The sequence below is a fragment of the Canis lupus genome, chromosome 1 (genome assembly GCF_003254725.2).
Source record: "Canis lupus dingo isolate Sandy chromosome 1, ASM325472v2, whole genome shotgun sequence".
Taxonomy (NCBI): Eukaryota; Metazoa; Chordata; class Mammalia; order Carnivora; family Canidae; genus Canis; species Canis lupus.
The window spans coordinates 113,439,189-113,456,136 of record NC_064243.1 but is presented as its reverse complement, the minus strand read 5'-3'; the positions used below and the strand labels follow the sequence as shown (position 1 = coordinate 113,456,136).

At 48.8% G+C, this 16,948-nt stretch overlaps 1 protein-coding gene across 5 annotated transcripts in view; it reads right to left on the bottom strand.

Moving 5' to 3' along the window:
• Positions 1-16,948, bottom strand: part of C1H19orf47 (chromosome 1 C19orf47 homolog) — a 27,776-nt gene extending 10,828 nt beyond the window's left edge. Inside the window, exons 1-8 of one of the 5 annotated variants that reach the window (XM_049095211.1) lie at positions 16,681-16,948; positions 14,547-14,598; positions 10,695-10,782; positions 10,447-10,561; positions 8,768-8,849; positions 4,652-4,789; positions 2,085-2,237; positions 430-500 (exon numbers count right to left, since the gene is read on the bottom strand). In XM_049095211.1, the coding sequence (XP_048951168.1) occupies positions 430-500; positions 2,085-2,237; positions 4,652-4,789; positions 8,768-8,849; positions 10,447-10,561; positions 10,695-10,782; positions 14,547-14,598; positions 16,681-16,719 (738 nt within the window). In that variant the 5' untranslated portion in view covers positions 16,720-16,948. The remainder of the gene's footprint in view (positions 1-429; positions 501-2,084; positions 2,238-4,651; positions 4,790-8,767; positions 8,850-10,446; positions 10,562-10,694; positions 10,783-14,546; positions 14,599-16,680) is intronic. The other 4 variants (XM_049095214.1, XM_049095207.1, XM_025424989.3 and 1 more) reach the window with 4 other exon arrangements.

The window sequence follows — 16,948 nt, the reverse complement described above, 5'->3', positions numbered from 1 at the left end:
GGATGGCCTGTCCTATGGGTGGGCACACACTGCTGCCATAGGGGAGGGGGTTCACAGGAGCTGCAGAGACCAGTTAGGAGACGGGGAGAGGTGACAGACAGGGAAACCAGATGGAGCCATCATCGGAGCCTGCCTGGAATGAGGGCACTGGGGCATCCCTGAGACAGGGCTCAGGACAGGAGTCCCTTTAGGGGAAGATGCTGAGGCCAGTCTGGGACATGGAGATGGGAGAGGCCCGAGGGCGGCATGCGGGAGTTGGCCCGACCCCAGGGGCTGGAAATCGAGAGAGAGGTTGCCGAGGTGCAAAGAAGGGAACTGAGGCAGTTAATGCGGATGGGGCACAGGGAGTATGAGGGGTCAGAGGCAGGATCCACACCCTCAGGAAGACAGAGTAGAGAACCTCAGGTGGGTCCCCCATTTCCAACTCACTTTATTCCCTGTTGTTGTGTCTGCCTTGGTCTCAGCGCCGAGCCGGTCAAACACGGATGTCCTCTGGAGACCTGGGAGGGAAGTGAGCCCTCAGCCAGCACCTGCTGAGCAGTGCGTGGAGCCGAGGCCTGGCCGAGCACCATGCATTGTGCAGACAAGGGAGGGGAGACATGGCTAGCCCAGGCCCGGGCAGCTCTGGTCCAGGCAGGCACAGACTCTGTGTCTACACCTTGGCTAACACAGATCTGACCCACACATCTCTGGCTAGTACTAAATGTGGGAAGGAGCTACTAAAATTGACCCTTGGGCTCCTCGAGACTGTACAAGTTTGCAAAATGTGTGTGCGGAAAAGGCTCTTAATCCCTCCTTGTTCCCTTCACTCTTTTTTGGATCATGGGCCTGAGAGTCTGTGGACTGGTGATAAGTCCTCTCCCTAAATCCCAACCCAAATAGCCATTGATAGAATGTTTACTAAACCATGATATGTAAATACAATGCAAATATTAAATGACCATTAAAAAATATGAAAACAAAACAAAACAAAAAATATGAAAACATGGGGCACCTGGGTGACCCAGTTGCTTAAGGGTCTGCCTTTGGCTCAGGTCATGATCTCAGGGTCCTGAGATGGAGCCCTGAGTCGGGCTCCCTGCTCAGCCAGAAGCCAGCTTCTCCCTCTCCCTCTGCCCCTCCCCACTGCTCCTGCAGAGGCACGCTAGTTCTCCCTCTCAAATAAATAAATAAAATCTTAAATAATAAAAAATGTGAAAGCAGATCCACATGTATTGTGGTGAAAGAGAGCTCAATAAAAAGTTCTAGAAAGGGGTGCCTGAATGGCTCAGTCAGTTAAGTGTCTGCCTTCAGCTCAGGTCATGACCTCAGGGTCCTGGGATCAAGCCCTGATACCAGGCTCCTTGCTTAGCAGAGTCTGCTTCTCCCTCTCCATCTTCCCTCTTCCACCTGTCCTCCCCAGTCCCTGCTCTGCTCTCTCTCTCTCTACCCCCACCAAAAAAAAAAAAAAATTCCAAAAATAAACTTATAGAACAATACCTACAAGATGATGCTATTTGTGATTTTTAAAAAACACCTGTATGGGTCTATATACAAATACATGCATACAAGTTCACAGATGCTGGTCTGGAAAGGTTAACAATGGTGTGGGATATGGGATTGAGGGGACAGTCAGTTGGTACTAAATATTCTTCTGCACCATATGAATGTTCTTCCAAGAAGACACATAGAATATTCTCAAAGGAACACTGCAAGGAAGGAAGACCATTTCTGTACTACCAGATAAAAACCCCAGCTATGGACTGAATCTCTGGCTCATAATGATGGTTCCCACATTTTGGGGACCTGCCCTCAGCCAGGCACAGCCACCACTTTACAAGCAGGCAATCATGGAGTCCAAGCCCCTGCCCTTGGGGAAAGGGTGCCAGCTGAGGCATTTAGGAACCCTGCTCCACTAACTGTAGGATGACAGGGTGGAGGTCGGTATGTGTCCTCCTCCTCTATGGCCACCAACACTGTCCACTTGGCCAAGGCCCCCTGGATTTCGCTAGAGCCTGATTCAGGGCCAGTGCCTGTAGGGCGTGACCAACCCCATACAATGCAACAAAAGGGAAATGCAGTCTCTATGCCAACATGGCCGATACCTTTCGCTGCTTGCTGCTGCTCCAGGATCTTGCGGGTCCGGGGGGTGGTACCTTTAGGCATGTTGATGATGTACTTCCCCTCCATCTCAGCAGTGACCCGGCGCCGCTTGGTGGGAACAGCCAGGCTCTCCTCCTCCCGGCGGGCCAGGGCTGCTATGGAGGAGCAGGTAGTGAGCATCTTCTGGGATGGAATATTCTCCTGGGTTGGGGGCTGGACACCCTGCAAAGGGCACAGATGTGCCCTTTATCTCCATACGTTCAAATGACTGGAATCCCTTATCTTCCCAACCACTGCTGACTCTGAACCACAGAGACATTCAGAGGTTGGGCACAACAGGGCTGTTGATGGAGCTCAGAATCCCCATGGGGTGCCGGGCATCCCTAGGCTCTCTGTGGCTCTGTCCCTACCCCAAGCAGGCTGACCTCCCAGCCCAGCTGGAATCCCCTCAGAAGGAGAAACTGCTGGGTGATGGAAAAGCTTAAGAGCTCCAGCCAGTAGTGGTTTCACGGGTATAATCATTTTTTAAAGTAATCAAACTGGGGGCGCCTGGGTGGCTCAGTCAGTTAGGCAGGCATCTATCTGCCTTTGGCTCCAGTCATGATCCTGGAGTCCCATGATTGAGCCCCTGCATCAGGCTCCCTGCTCAGTGAGGAGTCTGCTTCTCCCTCTGACCCTCTCCCCTCTCATGCTCTCTCTCACTCTCTCAAATAAATAAAATCATTTTTAAAAGTTTTAAAAAATAAATTAATCAAGCTGTATACTTACAATTTGTGCATTGTACATAAGTAAATTATACCTCAATTAGATTTGCTTTTTTTTTAAGATTTTATTTGACAAAGAGAGAGAGAAAGAGACAGAGAGAGCACAAGCAGGCAGAGTGGCAGGCAAAGGGAAAGGGAGAAGCAGGCTCCCCGCTGAGTAGAGAGCCAGACATGAGGCTCAATCCCAAGACTCTGGGATCATGACTTGAACCAGAGGCAGACGCTTAACTGACTGAGCCACCCAGGTGCCCTACCTCAATTAGATTAAAAAAAAAGAGGAAGAATCCCTTCAACACATTTGAGCTGGTCACTCCCAGGCCCATCGTCTTTTCAATTCTTTAGAAATTAATTTTAATTTTCTTGCTCATGACACACAAATCAAAAAGTCCAGTGATGGAGATGAGGCACTTCTAAACACACACGGAAAAAGGAGTACATGCGGTAGAGCTGGACAAGGAGGGAGTGATGGGGCTGGGCATCAGAATAACCAAGTCCGCTCCCTGGCCTCAGTTTCCACTTGTGTCAAGATCTTTGCTGTGGGGGTGGGTCCAACAAAGTCACGACAGTGGAGCAGACAGAAGGAGAGCTTAGAAGCTCGAAGGCTGAAGTCCTATTCCCAGCTTTCAAGCTGAGATCTGGAAGAGGAACAGAGGTCAAGCGTGGAAAAGTATGTAGAGGAAGAGTGTGCTGGGGGAAGGGAACATGAGGGCAAAGGCCCACAACAGGAAGGAGCCTGGAAGGGACCCGACAGAGGGAGCCAGCAGAAGAGACACAGGAGATGGATTCACAACATGCAAAGCCTATAAGGCCTTGTGGGAAGAGGACTTCATCACTGGGACAATGGGAAGCCCTGGAGAGTTCTAGCCCAAAGTGAGAGGATCCTCCTGGTTGCTGAGAGGAAGTGGTAGCTTCTTGACCTCTGACCCCTGCATCAAGCACAAGGCCTGGCACCAGTGCAGGCCTTGGTGAACATCTGTGAAAAGAGACTGAGCCACCTGTAGTCCACAGCACCGTACTGTACACTTGAGACTTTATGAAAAGGGTAATGTGGGGACGCCTGGGTGGCTCAGCGGTTGAGCATCTGTCTTTGGCTCAGGGCGTGATCCTGGGGTCCCAGGATCGGTCCCACATAGGGCTTCCTGCATGGAGCCTGCTTCTCCCCCTGCCTATGTCTCTGCCTCTCTCTCTGTGTCTCTCATGAATAAATATAATCTTAAAAAAAAAAAAGGAAAAGAAAGAAAAGAAAGAAAAGAAAGAAAAGAAAAGAAAAGAAAAGAAAAGAAAGAAAAGAAAAGAAAAGAAAAGAAAAGAAAAGAAAAGAAAAGAAAAGAGTAATGTCACATCAGGTGTTCCTCCCACATGGGGCACCTGGGTGGCTCAGTTGGTTGGGTGTCTGCCTTCAGCTCAAGTCATGATCCCAGGATCCTGGAATTGAACCCCATATTGCTGAGCAGGGAGCCTGCTTCTCCCTCTACCTCTGTCCCTCCCCCTGCTTGTGTACTCTATCAAACGGGTGAATAAAATCTTAAAAAAAAAAAAAAAAGTGTTCCTTCCACAATGAAAAAATAAACAAAAAACCTAAAAAGACTGAACCAACCACTGAGAGCCTCACTGCATCTGCACTCTGCCCATTCTACAGACTGGGAAAGCAAGGCCTACGGAGGTGCAGGGGCTTGGCCAAGTCCAGATGCTCTGGACAACCTGTGGTCTTCAAAGTACCATGCAACGGGAGCCTGACCTCCAAATACCATCTGCTGACCCACACCCACTCCAGCCCCTCCCACCATCTGCCCAAGTCCCCTCACCAGCAGCCTTGGCACTCTTCGCTGCCATCTTGTTGGACACAGTGACCGAGATCTTGGAGGTGCTGGTGTCTGGTCGCCTGGGGGGAGTGCCAGGTGGGGAATCACGGTTTAGGCTGTTGGCGATCATTCGAGAGGCAGCTGTGGGGAGAAAAGGGGGGAGTCCAGTTGTGCCAGGGGCCCTGGGATGGAGGCCAGGACAAAGAAGGCAAGCTTTGGGACTGAATGGGGAAAGGACAGCTGGAGTCACTCTGTGACTGTACTGACATGATGGGGATGCTTGGGGGTGGGCCAGTCTAACAAGGAGCTAGCCCACCTCTTGCTGCTTGGGGGCCTTTCCTGAGGTCCTAGACCAAGGACTGGTTCCTATCACACCTCACCCAGCAAGCATGCACCTCTTCATAGCACATGCTGTTCCCTCTACCTGGCATACAGTTCCCCGAGTACGAACCGCCTTGCTCTAGCTCTTTACTAGGTCTCCTCTCAGATGGCACCTCCTCAGAGAAAGCTTCCCATATCATTCCACCAAGCTCTACCAAACTGACCCTATGCTTGGCTTGCTTTTGCCTCATAACCCTAATTACTGCTTGACATCAAATTACACGGATTTGTCTATTGGTGAACTCTCCCACGAAGAGACGATGCCTGTTTATTTCTGTATCCCCAGTTCCTGCAACAGTTTCTGGTGCTTCACAGGTCCTCAAAAACATCTACTGGAAAAAATGAATACTATCACAGAAAATCCCAACATCCCTACCAGAATGGGATCTACTGCAATTTTATACATGAGGAAATAGGGACTCTGGGAGGGGGGTCCCTCAGACAGGCCCTCAGATACAGTGAGTCTATTCTCAGTTGGGCTACGGGAAGACAAACAGTGACATCCGTCTGGGGATGAGGGATGGGAGTGGGGGTAGTCTCTGGCAGCCCCTGTGTTCTGCAGAGTAGAAGGAGAGATCCCAGGATACCAGGTGGGAGCTACAGCACACAGACTAGAGGGCCAACCCCAGAGTGGGAAGGACACGGGTCTTGTCTCTAGTGCAGTAGAGCTGGTTTAGGGCCCAAGTTTCAAAAGCTTGTTGGAAAGAGTTTCATGCTGCCCCTGCTTATTCCCCAGTCCTAGAGATCCCCACCCCTACCACCAATGGCTTTCAAATTTTGGCATTCCATCCTACCTACTCCCAAAAGTCTTCCCTTTTTCTGCTATGTGCTCTTTCTCAAAACCTAAGTCCCCCATAATAACCCTCAATGCAGTGTTATAATTATATATTGCTTGGTTGGTTTTTTAAATTATAACTATAATATACAGAAAAACACATCAAACCCGCACAGACCACTTAACAAAAAGTGAATTCCCTTATACCCACTACCCTGGTTAAGAACTGGAACCTTCCTGGCACTCAGAAGTCCAGGGATTGACTCTTCCCTCACTCCACCAAGAAAAACAGGTCAGTTTTCAGCCCTGTTTACTCCCCTGGTAATGACCGTTATATACCCTTCTACAATTTTCCCAAGACTTTTCTATAGACAGCTCTGAAGCCAGATGGGGTGGCCTTCTGGCAAGCTGTCCTGGGATGATTGAGATGCTCTGCTATAAAAAGTAAGCGGTTGGGATCCCTGGGTGGCGCAGCGGTTTGGCGCCTGCCTTTGGCCCAGGGCGCGATCCTGGAGATCCGGGATCGAATCCCACATCGGGCTCCTGGTGCATGGAGCCTGCTTCTCCCTCTGCCTGTGTCTCTGCCTCTCTCTCTCTCTCTCTCTCTCTCTGTGACTATCATAAATAAATAAAAAAATTAAAAAAAAAATTAAAAAAAAAAAAGGTAAGCGGTTGAGAGGCCCTGCCTCTTGCAGAGTATCCTGAAGGAAATGTCTTACTTGAAAGGGATAAGGGATGTGATGTTTAATTACGACAGGCAAGCGCTATTTGGATGGAAGAAAAACAACTTTGTCTTTGCCCCAATGAATCTAAGCTGCAGTCAGATGTCAGACACACACACATATAGACATGCATGCTCAAAAGTGTATATTATAAAGTGAATACAGGTGAATGTACCAAGAATGCTGTTCTAGAACATTCTTCCCCACTGCCTTTCCCTCTTTGCTTGTTTCCCCTATTCCTCCTAATTGCCTATTTTCTCCACTAGTATTTTTTAGTTTACTTTTTTTTAATTTGTTTTAAATGGGACAGCCCAGGTAGCTCAGTGGTTTAGCGCCACCTTCAGCCCAGAGCATGATCCTGGAGATCCAGGATCGAATCCCACGTCAGGCTCCCTGCGTGGAGCCTGCTTCTCCCTCTGCCTGTGTCTGTGCTTCTCTCTGTCTCTCTCTCTCTCTCTCAATGTCTATCATAAATAAATAAAATCTTAAAAAAAATACATACTACCTGACTTCACTTATGTACACTTGACAGACTAGCAAAAAGACTAACAAAAATAGATCATCCCTGCTGTTACAGATCAGAGTAATGGGTGCCCTGGAGAAGGGGTAATGACACTGGTCAGGCTTCTGTTCCTGTATTTGGATGCTGCTGACCACATGGCTACTGCACCTGTGGAAAGTGATTCGGCTGTACCTTCATGATCAGAATGCTTTCCCGTGCATAAGTTCAAGCAGACTGTTGCAGAAAAGAACTCCAATTTATTCAGCCTCCCTTTGTCCATGTCTTGGGTGGGCACTGCCCACACCCACACTGGGCCTAGCCATGTGACTGGCTTTGGCCAATGGGGTAAGAGCAAGTATTATACAAGCTTTGCACACTGGGGCCTGCCCTCTAGTGCTGCTCTGGGGAACCCTGCAATCAGCATTGTATGGACAAGCCCAGGCTCACCTGCTGGAAAACGGGCAACATGTGGCCCAGTTACAGATGACAGCAAGCCAACCATCAGATGTGAGACTATGCTAGATCACCCAACCTCAACTAAGCTGCTAGGTAACCACTGTGATCAAATGAGCTGGCCTGGAGCAGAACTGACCAGCCATGTCATAAAATCATAAGAAATAAGTCTGTGCTTTAAACCAGTTTTGGGGCTTGTTAAGCAGCAAAGGTTAATATGCACATTAATTTTTTTAAGTTTATTTTTCTTAAAAAAGGTATCACACTGCTGAAAAAAACTAAATGTATAAATACAGTCTATTCACATCATTCACGGATTCCCTATTTACAAATTCACCTATTCACTAAAATTGATTTGTAGGGGATCCCTGGATGGCTCAGCGGTTTCGTGCCTGCCTTTGGCCCGGGGTGCGATCCTGGAGTCCCGGGGTCGAGTCCCATGTCGGCTCCCTGCATGGAGCCTGCTTCTCCCTCTGCCTATGTCTCTGCCTCTCTCTCTCTCTATGTATATCAGAAATAAATAAAAAATAAACCTTTAAAAATTTTTTAAATAAATAAATAAAATTGATTTGTAACTCCAAACCAATACCTGTGGTGCTTTTGTGGTCATTCACAGCCATACACTGAACAGTGAAAAACCTATCACCCAACGCATTCCCTCACTGAAGTCAAACAAGGTGACGCTCTGCTTTCTTGTTTCACTTCACACACGGTAAGCAAGTAGCCTTCTGGCAGTCTATTTCATGTCATTTCATTTCAGTCTAGTTTACATTTTTGTGCTTTTTGCTAGTGATTTTGCTGTTTAAAATGGCCCCCAAGCATAGTGACAAAGTGCTTTCTGGTATTCTCAAATGATGTGCCTGATGAAGAAAATATATGTGTTAGATTCGCTTCGTCCAGGCATGAGTGATAGTGCTTGCTGGTCGTGAGCTCAGTGTTAACCCGTCCACAATATATAGCAAATAAAATGTCTAAGCAGAAACATATAAGGACTGCATTGATCAGTTGACAAAAACGTTGTAATCAGAGGCCCGCAGGAACCTAACCTTGTATTTCCTCCCGAAGCAGTGACTCAGTATTTGCTAATTCAGTGTTTGAAGTGACTTTACAGAACAGAACTGCCACCAATGAAAATCGACTGCACATACAGCCACCCACTACCCAGGCTATTTTTCCCTGAGAGAACCTCAGATGGCTTGGTTTCACCTCTGCAGACTCCAGAAGTGTCCCCTTCACAGCTAAACCATGTGAATAAAGGGAAGGAATCCGGGGTAGGTGGGACTCACCACTAGAGGCACCTCGGCGAATCTCGCCTGGGAGGGGGCTGGGGCTGCAGGGCACTGACTCAGTGGCAGCTTTGCACATGTCCTATTAAAAAGAAAAAAAAAAAAAAAAAAACCCAAACAGGTGTCTGGATTACCACAGGGACAAGGGCACGAAGCAGAGGAATAGAAATCTGAGTAACACTGAGGGGATCAGAGCCTGAGCTACTAGAGAAGAGATTTCAGAACATTTAACTCCTAACTATGAGTAAGCATCAAACACAAACTGGGAGACATTCTACAAAACACCTGACCAGTACGCTTCAAAACTGTCAAGGTCATCAAGCATGTGAGAGGACTATGGAACTGTCACAAATTAACAGAGAGCAAGGAAGTCTAAGGAGACATAAATAAATGCACTGTGGTATCATGGAACAAAGAGACGACATCAGAGGAAACACTGATAAAATCCAAGTGGTCTGTAGTTTAGGTAGTGGTACTGTGCTAATGTTCATTTCTTAGTTTTGACAAATGTATCATGACTACGTATGATGCTAACATTAGGGGAAACTAGGTGAAGGAGATACAGAAACTTTCCGTACTGTTGGTGGAACTTTCCTGTAAACCTAAAATTGTTCCCAAATTTAAAAGTTTAAAGGGAAAAAAAAGCTTTGCTCAGTGACCTTATTTGTGATAACTCAGGGAATGCCCCTGGCTTGGGAGAGCCCTCACTGTGGGGTCCTGGCTGGATGACAGACATGAAGGCTGGTCCCAGGGTGGGGGAAGCAGCCAGCATTTAGTAACATGAAGAGTCTGACAGCACAGCTCTGAGGCAAGCTTCCTTCTCAGTTAAGTGGAGTGGGCAATAAATGAGTTTAAAATGTATAAAGGGGGACGCGTGAGTGGCTCAGCGGTCGAGTGTCTGCCTTCAGCTCAGGGCATGATCCCAGAGTCCGGGATCGAGTTCCACATCAGGCTCTTTGCAGGGAGTTTGCTTCTCCAACTCTTCCTGTGTCTCTGCCTCTCTGTGTCTCTCATAAATAAATAAATAAAATCTTTAAAAAAGTGTATAAAGAATGGAGACAGAGCCTGGTAGGCTATGGTAAGCACCTGGTAAGTGGCAGCTATCAAAATTCAATGAGTTCTTCATCCCAGGTCTGGTGCTCGGTGCTGCATACACTATCTGGTAGGTGACCATAGCTATCCTACACAGCGATGGAATGTGAAAAGCCTGTTTCAGAGAGATTCGGGGAGGTCAAGATCACTAGTCTAAGGTCACCATAAGTGGAGGGGCCAAGAATGAAATGACCATGTTGTTGGCCAAGTGACCAATAGAGTCCCACAGGGTGAGCTCCTGTTCTGGGGACAGAGAAGAGTCCTGCTAATGACAATCATCAGGAGGAAGATGAGAACTAGTAATGACAATAGAGAGCCTTTACTGAGGCCCCACTATTTACACTGTACTGGAGCTTTATTTAACTTAATACAACCACCTCACAAGATAGGTCTACCTATCTGCATTCTGAGCCTATTCTAAGGCTCAGAGAGGTTGGGCAACATGTCCAATGTCACACAGCAAATGGTACAACCAGCCTTGGAACTCAGGTCTGCCCACCTTTGCTTCTAAGCCTCCTGCTGGCTCTGCTACTGCCCTTCCACTGCACCCGAAACCCAGGGACCAAGGGGTTGGGCAGAGCACCCACCTGGCGGTGCACCACCTTGGCATGTTTGAGGATGGCAATGATGTCCCCCACCACAGTCACACCCAGCTCATTCATGATCTCTTTGTTGAGATCCAGCAGCATGCTCTTCTGGATCCTGCAGGGGAGGGTCAGCTGTGAGACCACAAGTGGGCTATGATAGATGGGCCAGCCAGCTCTCTTCTCCCCTCACCTCTCCCAACTCTCCCCTCCTCTCTCCAAGGCCAGCTCTGTCCCCTCGGCCCCCTTACCTATTATCCACGAACATCACGGCGTAATTGACAGCAGGTCCCGGAGGAATGCCGGCTTCCTTAAAGAACTGGATCCACTCGGAAGTGGCTGGGGGGTAGACAAGGCTCATTATTCCCATTATTCTCTCCAGAGAAGAGCAGCCACAAAACCATTAACAGCAATGGCTCCCACAAATTAAATGCTCTTGGCATGCCAGGCCCCGGCTGAGCGCTCTACACTTACAGTGGACCCAAGCCCGCCCACAACCCTGTGAGGAGTGAGGCAGCACTACGACTCCCTCACTCTGCCAATGAGACTGAGGCAGGGGGAGGTTGGGCAACTGGCCTCAGGCCACACTGCTAACACGAAGCAGAGTTCCCAAGCTCATGTGCTTCTGTACAGCCCTTCTTACAGCTCTGCCCTGCCCTGGGCCATGAGCCACTATGATCATCCCCACACTTGGCCAATGCCCAATTTCAGGGAGCCAGGATTCTGGGTTCTCCAGCCTGGTCCTGATCAGCAGGCCCAGCTCCCGAGGGTGACAGGATCCGCAGGTGAACGGAAAGAAGGGACACAGAGCCAGCCTGTGAGCATCAACAAGCCCTCTCCTCACCACAGCAGCAGCAAACCCCATAGGCTTTGGTGCTTGGGTTCAAATTCTGACTCTGCCACTTCCTGGCTAAGGGATTATGGGAAGTTAACTCTTGGTGTCTCAGTCTCCTCATCTGTAAACTTAGGATAATACACTCGGTAAGTATTTACCGAGTATTTGGCACAGGCTAAGTCTCTTGCTAGGCAAAAGGGATAGCAGACACAAGACAATGTCCCTTCCCTCATCGAGCTCACATTCTAGTGATAATGCCCATATCCCTGGATCACTGTGCAGATTCAGTAAGAGATAAAGGACTTTGAGTGACACCTGGTCCTGGCGACAACCTCCACTCCACTCATAGAAGCGGCTGCTATTCTTATTATTATTCTGCCTCCACTACCAAAGCCAAGGCCAAGACCATGGAGACACCCATCCACAAAGCTTTTATTGTTTATAAACGTCTCTGTTGGCCTCTTGGGTGTGACCTTTAAACTGAACCTGGTCTGGCCAATGGGTGTTAGGTAAGATCACTAATTCCAAGAACTTTTTTTTTTCACATTTTAGCATCTCTGAAACTAAGAGCCATGTCACAATCAATGATATGCTGTGGTTTAACGAGCAAAACTTTTTTCTTTCTCGTTGTATATAACGCTACACCCAACAATCAAAACAAGAAATTTGTTACTGCCGTGCCCATTTTGCTTATAAGACAACTGAGGCTCAGAGTGGGAGAAGAGACTCTGGTCTAGGTGACTTCAGGACTCAGGCGCAGGCCCAGGGGCCATCCTTCTGCCAACAGGCCCATCTCCCCAGGACTGAGGCAGGTGAGGAGCTCATGCCCTCAGGACTTCTTCCACCAGCCCAGAGGACAGGGGGGCCTTTTTCTGCCTTACTCAGGCACTATTGACCTGCCCAGGCATGGGGCTCTGGGTCCTATTACTCAATAGCAAGCAACTTCGTCTATCCAAAAGAACCAGGGATGCCTGGGTGGCTCAGGGGCTGAGCATCTGCCTTTGGCTCAGGGCGTGATCCTGAGGTCCTGGGATTGAGTTCCGCAACAGGCTCCCCACAGGGAGCCTGCTTCTCCCTCTGCCTGTGTCTCTGCCTCTCCCTCTGCATCTCTCATGAATAAAAATTAAAAAAAAAAAACATAATGATTCCATTTATTTTTTTTTTTTAATTTTTTAAATTTATTTATGATAGTCACAGAGAGAGAGAGAGAGAGAGAGGCAGAGACACAGGCAGAGGGAGAAGCAGGCTCCATGCATCGGGAGCCCGACGTGGGATTCGATCCCGGGTCTCCAGGATCGCGCCCTGAGCCAAAGGCAGGCGCCAAACTGCTGCGCCACCCAGGGATCCCTAATGATTCCATTTATATGAAATGTCCAGAACAGGTAAACATCTATAGAGATCTACAGAGACAAAGTAGATTAGTGGTTACTAGGGGCTGGCAGGGAAAAGAGAATGGCTATTAGTTAATGGGTATGAGGGCTTTAGGGGGATTGACAAAAAGGTTTTGAAATTGGGTCTGCTGATGGTTACAGGACTCTGAACGCAGAATACAAAAGCTATTGAACAGTATACTTTAAACAGGCGAATTGTATAAGATGTGATCTATATCTCAATCAAACTGTTACTAAGGAGGAAAAAGGTGCCACACAGTTTGGGGCCAGCTAGCTGCCAGAAGCAAAGCTGGGGAACTGCAAATGTCCCCAGATCGGGCCCTTGCCATCATTTCATGTCCTACTAAAGAGGAAAATATGTTGCCAAGTAAATGGGTCATAAGCACCCCCATTCCAGAAATAATAAGAGGGGCAACAACGTGTGTCGTACCACAGCAGGAGACGCACTGGTACATTCACAGCAGCTTGTCTGTAACAACCCCAGCCCAGAAACAATGTCTCCACTGACAGAAGCAGATAAACAAACGGTGGTCACTCACGCAGTAAATACTACACAGCAGCTCAAAGGAAAGAACTACAGCTACTCGCAGCAACGGGGAGGATTCCCGGCCGTTATGTGGAGCAAAAGAAGCCACTTGCAAAAGAACACAAGGCATGATTTCGTTCACTTAAGTTCAAAACCAAAGTCCATGGGGATCCCTGGGTGGTGCAGCGGTTTGGCTCCTGCCTTTGGCCCAGGGTGCGATCCTGGAGACCTGGGATCGAGTCCCACATCGGGCTCCCGGTGCATGGAGCCTGCTTCTCCCTCTGCCTGTGTCTCTGCCTCTCTCTCTCTCTGTGACTATCATAAATAAATAAAAATTAAAAAAAATTAAAAAAAAAAAACAAAAAAAACAAAACCAAAGTCCACAGCATAGGAATATTCTCAATGGTGGTACAATTTTAAAAGGCAAGGAGCAATGATCACAAAGATAATGGTTTCCTCCATCTGGAGGAGGGAGGGGGCTGTGATCTGTGAACAGGTGGGCCCTTGGGGAAGCTGGCAATATCAGGATGGTTGGAGGGGAAGGGTTGCTTTTTTTAAAAAAACCTTTGTATTGAACTCTAACGTGCACACGTACAAAAGCACACATAAGTTGATAGCTTTCATAAACCAACACACATGTGCAACTGGCACCCAGATCAAGAAATAAAACATTTCCAACATCCCAGAAACCACCTTCCCCTAACACATTCCCTATGGAGTGACATCTCTCTGTTTCTCAAGGGTGACCACCACCTTCCGACAGCATGGATTGGTTTTGCCTGTTTTTGTGCTTTATATAAATGGAATCATAAAAGATGTATTCTGACGTTTGCTTTTGAATTGCTCTTAGGACCCACAAAGATGTTTTATGTACTTCTCTATATGTACAAATCTCAAAAAACTTACGAGCTACCCACTTATAACCTCTGTGCTTTGGCAATCCCAAAATACAGAGCTTAAAGACAATATAGTGATGAGGCCTATGAGAATACTGACAGCTAATATTTGTCAAGAACTATGCCCAAGGTTTGACATGCAATAACCTCCTTAATCCTTATGACATCCCAGGACGTAGGGACTGTTAGTATCTCCGTTTTACAGGTGAGAAAACTAAGGCTCTGCTGGACTTCATATCATAAGTTCTTTAGGGCTAGACTATGCTGTCAGGAGGCCAAGATCCAGAGTGGACAGGCCCTAGGCAGGCCATGGCCCCGCCTCCACGTTCCTCAGAGTACAGCTGTTCCTGCCAGTGACCAGGCCCTCCTCCCCCACCTCGTTTCCCCTCACCAAGGTCAGACCTGAGAAAGGGTAGTGGGGAGAGGGAGCCCCACAGAGAAGGCCAGAGACTCACCCATAGTCACTGAGACCATTGTCTCCCCTGCCCTGGTGCTGCTCCCGGGAGCCTGGAAGAGAGAACAAGAGGAGACGGCCCATGAGTTGCCACAGGCTGTTGAGTGTACGTCCCTCCCTCGCTGCCTGCCTGTCTGCGGCCAGAGGAGAGTTCCTGGGCTGGGGGCTCACAGCCCAGGAATAGCCTGAACAGCTGGCAGGAAGTCAGCCTGGGACAGAGCTGCCACCACAACTATCACTGCCGCCTGGGACAAGGCGCAGGGACACCAAATGTCCACAGCTCCATTCCCACACACCTCAACAGGTTTCTGGCTGGAAGAGGAAGAGAGTGAGAGAAAAAAAAAGACACCGCTGCTCACTTAATCATAAATACCCATCAGCCATCCATTCACAAACTATTTACTGACAACCTGGGATGTGCGAGGCACTATTCTAGGAGCTAAAGATACTGATGTGAACAAAAATACAGAGTGTGACATCTAGGTGGAGACAGGGGAAAGGGGACAACAGAGAATAAACAAGCAAACAGATAAGGATACAGTGAGTCACAAAGCCTTTGGTTCATGCAGAAAACAGGGAGGGCCTGACAAGGGAGGGAGGGGTTGTGATTCCAAACTGGGTGAAAGGGGAGACCCCTCTAAAGCAACATTCAGAGACCTGAAGGAGGCAGCCCTGTGGTTTATAGATGAAGAGCGTTCCAGGAGAAGGTACGGCAAGTCCACTCCACCTGAGCCATCTGGCATGGGTGCGGGCCGGCTCGGAGCCGGAGTGACTGCAGTTCAGTGAGTGAGGGGACGGGGGACGGGGGGGAGGGACAGGGGAAGGCAGGTAGTAGCTGAGGGCAGAGAGATGGGCTGGCCACCACATTACAAGGGGCCTCAGAGGATAAATGCAAAACCAATGTCTACTTAGGTAAGACAAGCAGGTACCAGAAAGCTGTTAAGGACATATTAGCACTGGGGCGCCTGGGTGGCTCAGTGGTTGAGCGTCTGCCTTGGGCTCAGGGCATGATCCCAGGGTCCTCGCATGGGGAGGATCCCCGTGGGGAGCCTGCTTCTCCCTCTGCCTGTGTCTCTGCCTCTCTCTCTCTGTGTCTCTCATGAATAACCAAATAAAGTCTTTAAAAAAAAAAGGGACATATTAGCACCAGCAAGCACCTTTTTCTGAATACTAGTGGCAGCCCTAATAGGAAACTAAAGGGGAAAAACTTCCTTGGTTGGTGATTCACTGCGGTCTGCCTCCAGGACCACTCGGCCCACTCAGCCCTCCCATCTTTCCGTGGCCCTGTCCTCTCCTCCAAGCCCTCCACCCTCTTCCTTCACTCTACTCCCTGCTACGCACTCTGGCCCAGATTCTTTTTTTTTTCTTTTAATTTTTATGTATTTATTCATGAGCAACACACAGAGAGAGGTTGAGACACAGGCAGAGAGAGAAGCAGGTTCCTCACTGGGAGCCTTATGTGGGGACCCAGATCACGCCCTGAGCCAAAGGCAAATGCTCAACTACCGAGCCATCCAGGCGTCCCCCCTTCTTTTAAAATTTTATTTGAGAGTGCACCCACACATACAGTGGGGGGAGGGACAGAGGAACAAGAAGACTCCCTGCTGAGCGAGAAACCCCAACATGGGGCTTGATCCCAGGACTCTGAGATCACGACCTGAGCTGAAGGCAGACAGTTAACTGACTGGGCCTCCCAGACACCCTCCTGGGCCCTGATTCTGGTTCTTCTCACTCACCTTTCCTCCGTCGCCTCCACAGGGCGCAGAAAACCCTTTTTGTTCACCATCACACACAATCTGCCCCTCCCAGACCCCGTTCTGACGGTACAACAGAGATAGTATGAAAGTAAGGGCTCTGGAACCAGACTGCAGGGTTCAAATCTGGCTCTACCACTTAACAGCTGCATGGTCTCGGCAAGTTACTTCACCAGTCGGGCCTGGGGTCCCCATTTGGAAATCGGGATGGTACCCACGTGACTTCCCTCAGAGGAGGCTCTAAGGCCAGATGAGGTTCTATGCATGGAGCACCTGAGGCAGTGCCCATGTACTCTAACAGTCTGGAAGCTAGTCTCACCTTCTAGGCCTCTAGTCTTAATCTTTCCTCCGACACCCATGGGTTTTCCCACAGAAGCTCACCTGTGCCTGGAACGTTTTCTCTTCCTGTCCTCCTGACATACTCTCCTTCACTCTCTTTGGTTGTCACCCACTTTATGAAGCTTTCCCAGTCCCCAGATGTGAGACTGTGCCCTCTGCCTCCAGCTGGGTTTCACCCTAACCTTCTCGGTCTTCTGTTGCATCTCTTATTGATGAACATGACCCTGGACATCACTCTGCCCCATACTTGACTCCCAAGATCTACTTTCCCTTCTGGATTTTGCCACTGGACAAAAACAATGCCACTAGA